General features: G+C 39.0%; 1 protein-coding gene across 1 annotated transcript; it reads left to right on the plus strand.

The window, feature by feature from the left end:
• The first annotated feature begins 342 nt into the window (after positions 1-342).
• Positions 343-2,335, plus strand: LOC149161578 (uncharacterized). Its single transcript, XM_089435535.1, has one exon. The coding sequence runs from the start codon at positions 741-743 to the stop codon at positions 1,644-1,646; it is 906 nt and encodes a 301-aa protein (XP_089291661.1). The 5' UTR covers positions 343-740; the 3' UTR covers positions 1,647-2,335.
• The last annotated feature ends 5,434 nt before the right edge of the window (positions 2,336-7,769 follow it).

Consider the following 7,769-nt stretch of genomic DNA (forward strand, 5'->3'; position numbering starts at 1 on the left):
TTGTGGAACGTTTATGAGAGCGAAAGTCTATATTTTATATATATATATATATATATATATATCACTGCTGGGAAGGTAGACGAACAAATGATATTATATTAATTTTGATTTTATATTTCAAAGAAACCATGTAGTACTTTCATAGAAAGGCTTAACAGAGGAGTAATTTTATTCTGTCGTTTCTGAATTATTTAAATTATTTAAAAAATTATGGTAAACCTTTAGAGCCAGTTCAGCCACACTGGTTGGTCAAATTGCTGCAGATGAGCGAGCCTAAAATGCAGGAGCAGTTATATTTAACAAATGTTTCAGCTTAGCAGCCTCCTTGACTCAGGGATTCTGTTCACATCAATCATAAGCGAGCCTCCCAGAAGTTGCGTGGTCAATGACCGCACTCAGCAGCGCTACGAAACCCTCACACACACGGCCCCAGACGCTCTTGAAGTCGACGAAGACGAAGCATCGAAGGAGAATTCAAACTCTTCATCCGTATCTGCCGTTTTTCACACTCAAAGTTCCTCTTCAAATTCTGATCTATCTGCATTCATTCAACCATTCACCCATTTCATATTTAGACGATTCAGCCTCTATTTCATTCCTTAATCCCCAATTCAGCTCTTTAATTTGAGGCATTCTCAGCTTGTTTCTTTTCTTGAAATACTCTGCCTCTGCAACCATGATCTTCGGAATGTGAGAGGGTTTTGACGCCAACGCAATCTGAGATAGATTCAGCGCCAGCCATGGCTTACAACACCACGAATCGCACTGGCAGCGTGCCGCCCACCGATGTCGACCATAATTACGGACTCGGCAGCAATTTGAATTACCCGCCGAAGGGAATGGCGTCCGACAACAATCAGCAAAATGCTATGAACGGGATCTTCATGCTAGCCCCTTTCGTACTTCTCTTTTCCTTCATTTTGTTCCTCTTCGTGATCTGCATCTACGTCGGTTTGCGCCGCAGGGAGTACCGTGAAATCTCTCTGTCTCGACGGAGCAACATCTCTTGGCGCCGTGGATTTTCCTTCGCACGAGAGGATCCCTTGAGCCTCCTCAACCGGGGTTTGGATGCGCGCGTCATCGAATCTCTGCCCGTCTTCGAGTACAAAGCGCAGAGCTTCAAAGACGCGCTCGAATGCGCTGTCTGTCTGTCGGAATTCGAGGAGAACGAGAAAGCCCGGCATCTGCCCAATTGCAAACACAGCTTTCACGTAGAATGCATCGACATGTGGTTTCGTTCACATTCGACTTGCCCGATTTGTAGAACGGGCGCTCAGCCGAAACAGAGGTCAGGTAATAATAATACAGATGACATTTCAATTGCCCTAGAATTGATTTCTTTCGGTAACAGAGAAATCCACATCGGCCCAGGTCTCGAACAAGGGGAAACGAGCTCTCAAGAAGCGAAAAGTGCTGTGGACGAAGGGTCGTCCACCAGCGAAATCTCCTCGATGCCGGAAACCGCCATTGATATGGCCGGGAGGCCTGAAAGCGAGAAAGAGGTGTGCTTGCACAGTGGATCGCAGTCCTCAAGAACTGCTCTGCATTCACTGAAGAGAATTCTGAGCAGAGGCAGAGAGGGGAGGGTCTTCCCCGATGCTGCACGAGATCACGAGATCGAAACCGAGGGACAATCACAATCGTAGACGCACTGATAGGGTAACTTTCCCAACGTCCGGTTCCAGCAATTAACGCGAACTTTGTCGACGGAAATTAAGTTCGTAGACGGTTTTCATTTTGGGTCATTTTTCGGTCAATTACCGTTCGCATTCAACTTGCCCGATTTGCAGAACGGGCGCTCAGCGGAAACAGAGGTTAGGGAATAATGACACGGATGAGATTTCCATGAACGTAGAATTGATTTCTACAGGTAATAGAGAAATCCGCATCCGCCAGGATTCTAACAGGGCGAATCGAGCTCTCAAGAACCAAAAACCACCGGGGACGAAGGGCCCTGCACGAGCGTAATCTCATCGTTGCCGGAAACCGTAATTGATATGGCTGTGAGGCCTGAAAGTTTCTTGAGCGAAAAACAGGGGTGCTTGCACGGTGAACCGGAGACTGCACTCCATTCACTGAAGAGACTGTTGAGCAGAGGCAGAGAGGGGTGGTCCTACCGTGATGCTCTTCAAGATCGCGGGATCGACACTGAGGGACAACCACAATCGCAGACGCACTGTTAGGAACTTTCCTGCCCTCCATTTCGCCAATTAAGGCGAACATTGTTGACGGAAATAGATTTCACCGTTTATTTTCATCTTCGTTTCACTCCCGTCAGCAACGGTAGGGAGATTTTTCTTTTACCTAGTTGTGGATAGTTATTATTGTAAATTGATAACAGTGATGGTTATTATTTTTAATCTTAAATTAATACAAATAATTATTATTAATTTGTATAATAATTATAATGATAAGATGATTTATATTTTTATTCAAAGAAAATTAGTAAACTTGGAAATGATAAGTTTATAGCGTAAAATGGTAAAAATTTTAAATTTAATTTTGGTGAAATGTTTAAATATATAAGAAATATGACTTTTTTGTTTATTAAAAGTTAGTATTCTATATTTTAGAATCACACTGGACGATATAGCAATATGTATTTTTGTAATATTCTTACTCCTAAAAAATACATGGGTAAAAATATTACTAATTTAATATGCAATATTTATATTTACAATTTTATGGCCAGAAAACATATTTAATTCAATACATGTAATGGTTTGTTCTAAGAATTACCTCAAAAATGATTTTGATGGTTACAATCTATTATATATCTAGTAACTCTCACTAATTAGGAATGTGTATCCTCTATTGAGTGTAGGCTCTAAATTAAAATGAATGGTCACATGAAAAAATTATGTATAAGTTTTTTTTTCAAAAAAAATATCATTTTTTATTAATAAAAGTGATTATAATGGTTTATTGTTTTTCTTTTTCTTCTCAAACAAACATGTTTGTCACAAATATGTTATTATATTCATTTAAAGTTTAATATAAAATTTTACTTATATATATTATTTTTCATATCGCGGAATTATATCTATATTTTTATATGAATATTTATTACTATAGTCTTTTTTTCTTGTTTATGAAGTATCTATGTCATCGTCTCAATAAAGATCATTACAATTTATATAAAATGCATATTATGAATATGTTATGCTACAAGAGCTTTATTGTTCCTTCATTTACTACTAAACCTTGTTGATATGCATAAAAGTCAATCATATATGTTTATGCTGCTATTCCCCTTTTTGACAAAGTGTTTGCAACCCCATTATGTTCACAGTACACATGCATGTATGTGATCTGATGAAAGGTTAGCTCCAAAATCCGAATACGCCTCATCCATGCAATAAGAATGAATGGATTAAATTGAGAAGATCCATGTACCCATTCTATGACACTTTTTGAGTCCCCGTAAATCTTTAAGGTCTCAATACCCAACCATTTTGCATATAGTAATGCCCCTCATAATGCAATAAGTTATGCTCGTTTGTTTGTGCCCCTTCCTCCTTCCCACCAAAAATGGTAAAAAATGACAGGTTCCATTACAATATATGCGCCGCATCCACATTTTCTTTGTTCACATGCCCCATCAAAAAAACCAGTTGGGAGTTCCTTCCAAATGTCGATATACTTTATGATTCTTCTATGGCCTTTTCTAATAATTGGTCCAATCTCCCCAAAGTATGCATCAACCTTTATTATTATTTCTTTGATATCTGGTTCTCTCTGTTCAAAGATATTTTTATTTCTGCATCTCCATATCCCTCAGAATATATAAAAGGGTAGTGTTGAGTGTTTCTTATGTGAAATGAACCAGGAGGATAGACATCCCTTAATCGATCCCTGTTGACACCTTCTTTTGATGTTGAGTAGTGTCATAACTCCATCCCAAATAGTTTTTGCAAATGGACATATTAAAAATAGCTGATGCATGTCCTCAATGACTTCCAAGCATAGGGAGCAGATGTCTAAACCTTGAAATCCCCTATGGATTAATATATCCCAAGTAAGCACTTGTTGTGTAGAACTTGTCAATTAAAACATTTCAACTTCATGGGAATCTCCCAGTACCATGTTTTTTTATACCATTGGAGTCTTTCATCATTTGTATCTAAAGGGAATCTAGAATATGTCTTTGACAACAATCTGTCTCTTGTTAGTTGTGCCCACCCAGCGTATTTTATCGTCAACATCGGAGAGAAAAGATCCAACATGTATTAAATAATGGATGCGATCCTTCCATTCTATACCCCATCTCCCTGACAACCACACAGTCTCCGCATTCTGCCACGTTTGAGTACCCAAATTATTGTTTATCTCAGTAGCCACCTGCCAGATGTAAGTAATACCTATCTGGGATAAATAATATAACATTGGGGTAGAAATGGAATGATGACCATCCATATCCTTGATATCATCCAAACCCATATGAATGTGCCGACCATCGCCAATCTCCCATCTCATCCTAGCAAAGAGCCACTGTTTATTTTTCATCACACTGTGCCAAATGTATGATGCACCCTTATACTCCTTTGCCCCTTCTCTAATCCACTGTGTAGATTCTATATGACGAAGGTATTTCCCCTTCATCATATTTTTCCATATCCCTGTGCCTTATAGTGCCCTCCAAAGGGATTTTGTGACCAATGAAATATTAAAATGTTTTGTATCCAATATACGTCATCTGCCACTTTGAATAGGTTGGGCTATGGTGGACATATGAACTAGGTGATATTTCATTCCTGTACTTTTACCCGCCCAAAGAAATCTATTCATTATTTTATCGATCCTATGTATAATTTCCTTTGGCAACATATACAAATGTATCCAGTAGATCGAAAAATAACTTCATAGAAACTTTGTTTTAAATTTCCTTGGATGTAGCCTTATTTGTTATTCTTGCACTTATTGCATGGAAATGGTTTATGAAACATGGATAGGACCAATGCCTTTTTACTTTGTTGAAATATTGAGAAAATTGATGCATGTGAAAGTGAAATTCATGTTGAATGTATTTAACAAAGATTTTGTGTGAATACCAATATTTTGTAGAAGGTATGGTTTAATTGTGATTAATGTTGTTAGTGTGATTAATTAGGGGTAACTTAGTGGCAACATAGTAACATGACTAAAATTCTGGTACCAAGAGTATAAGAACTAGTGAAAGGTAAAACATTGTAATGTGATTTTCAATTGCATTTAATGTGAAGGTATAATGTTTATTGTTTTGATATGCAAGATTTTTTCTAAGTTACATGTTGATTATTATCTAGAACGTTTGAAATAAATACCACCTGTATCACATGAGATGTCAGTCATGATTTCCTCTCAAATTTACTTTTAGAGACTATGGGGCCTGTTAGCACCTAAATCTGCCTTAGGCTGAAGGAAGGAAAAAATTAGGGTAGCCACAAACCACGCTCAGTCTGGTAGCTAGCCCTACCAAAGCAGGAGAGGGCTCTCTCCAAGTCACGCTCAGTGAATATATAAGCAAAAACGGTCTGAGATGACTTACAGTGAAATATTGATCTTAGGCTAGTAAGTAAATAGGGATACAAGAAACCATTTTCGTGAATGACCGAGCTTCTGGGATGGTATGGGACCAACGGTCAGCAAGGAATAGAGAATTTAATACAAAGGCACAGATTATTCCGTGAGGCAAGGCAGACAAAAAATGTAGCAATTTAGTTTGAGGTAACGCGGAATGAATACATTGCTGAAGAAAGTGAAAAGGGCATAGTTACATGAATCCTTTTCAATAGAAGAAAAACACTGAACATGAAATTTTCCCACAGGCAGAGCAATAAAATTGAATTCTACCTAATCTCACTTAGAAAATTTCACTGGAAATGAACATGAATTGAATTATGAAACATAATGAAATACATATGAAAACATAAGAGACACATTTGCTACACTCACAACCACAAGAATCTCATGAAACAGAGCCGCTGCCTTTCATTAATTCTCTGTCAAAAATACACAGTGAAGAAATAGAGTTTCTTTCCCACAGTCTCCCAGAAGTTACAAACCAACCAACCCTTTGCAAATAGCTTACATACAATATATAAAATGTGCCATGAAGAGATAGAATGTCCAAGGGTTGGGGAGTTACTCGAATCATTAGAAAATGGAGATGAAGAGCCAACCATCAGCTACAGGTGCAGCACTATAAACATGACATTTGGCTTGGGTGACCGTTTGCCTTCCTTCGCCACTTGGATAGAAGCCAATCTGGAGAAAAAATACTTTAAATGCCGCCTTTGGTGCCAAAAAACCGAAGTCTAGATGAGCGGGCCCACTTGGAGAAGTCGCAAACCGAAATTTCGCGAAACGGAAGCAAATTTGGCAATTTTTCCTCTTTGCGCCACGCCATTTTCTCTGTGCGTCACGCTACTTCGGGGCCTGTTTTGGGGCACTTACAGGTGTCCAAAATATGCCCAAGTGGGCGTTTTGGAAATCCTGTCCTGTCTACTTTCTAACCCCACTGGAATTTTTGAATTTGGTGCTCATTTGCCCCTCCAAATCTCCATTCTCCCATGACTACTTCTTGTGTGTCAAAAAAGGGGCAGAGAGGCCATTTTTGGGTTTCTTTTGACCTTTTGGAGACTCATATCTTGTCAAAATTTCTTGTCCGGGAACCAATAGTCGTGATTTTCCATGCTGAATCCAAAAATGCAAACCATTCCTCATTTGGAGCTCTAGAATTTTAGTGCCGCGCAGCACAAGGAGAAAAACCCTGTGTTTTGCCCAAAAATTTGTCATGTGACTCAAAATGCCCCAAAAATGCTCCAAATTTCTTGTCCGGGCACCAGTAGTCATGATTTTTCATGCTTAATCTAAAAATGCAAACCATTCCTCATTTGGAGTTCTATATTTTTAGCGTCGCGCACGGGAAGTGGCACGGCGCACTGGGCTTGAGGCGCGGCGCATATAGCCTGTGCGTAGCAGTTTTTGTAGGAGATTTTTGGAGGCCTTCCCGGTGTCCAAATTGGGTTTAGGATAGCTCATTGTAAAGGGATTTGAGTCTACTTTCCAACCCAACTAGAATTTTTCAATTTGGAGTTCATTTGCACTGTCAAAAATTAAATCTACCAAGACTGGTCAAAATGTGCCAAATGAGGTTGCCTAAAGGCAGGGTGTTGTTGCAGTCAACTTTTGAATGCCTTCCTCAACTCCAAATTGAGCTCATGGTAGCTCATTGGAAATACCTTTGTGTCTAGTTATCATTTGACTCATAAAGCAAGTCATTTGGCTAACTGAGCTAGGATAAAATTTGATTTTCCCAAGGTCACTTCAGAGGTGCATCAATTCTCCCGAGGCAACTATATTTTTGACATTTCTCCAAAACCATGACACCTGTGTAAAAAGTGAAGGAGGTTTTTCTTCCTTGGCATGTTTTGGAAAAAAACCTCTCTCAAGTTTCCCAAATTCATCTTTTATTGCTCAGAAACCTCATTTGAGTGAAACCTATCCCGATGTGTGGAACAAGGGATTTGTCGAAATGAAGCGAAATGAAGGGGATAAGGAGTTTCTAAATTCTTGAGGAAATTTTTGGAAGTAGGGAAGGATGTTAGGAAGTAGGGGAAAGTGTAATCTCAGAGATTGAGTGAGGGGAAGGGGTCCAAAAAGGCAAAACACAGGTCCAACCTAGAAAATTGCCAGGTTGTAGCAAGAAACTAGGGTTTGTGCGAAAATGAGGAATTTGGGGGATCTCAGTGATGAGAAGTGTTTGATAAGGTACTTTAAGGATAGGG

Source organism: Pinus tabuliformis, chromosome 5_2 (genome assembly GCF_031772625.1).
Source record: "Pinus tabuliformis cultivar Carrire ecotype Pingquan chromosome 5_2, CPIR1, whole genome shotgun sequence".
NCBI classification, from domain to species: domain Eukaryota; kingdom Viridiplantae; phylum Streptophyta; class Pinopsida; order Pinales; family Pinaceae; genus Pinus; species Pinus tabuliformis.

What these genes read in the sequence shown, in the direction of transcription:
- LOC149161578 (XM_089435535.1), top strand. Translation starts at nt 741, where the DNA reads ATGGCTTACAACACCACGAATCGCACTGGCAGCGTGCCGCCCACCGAT.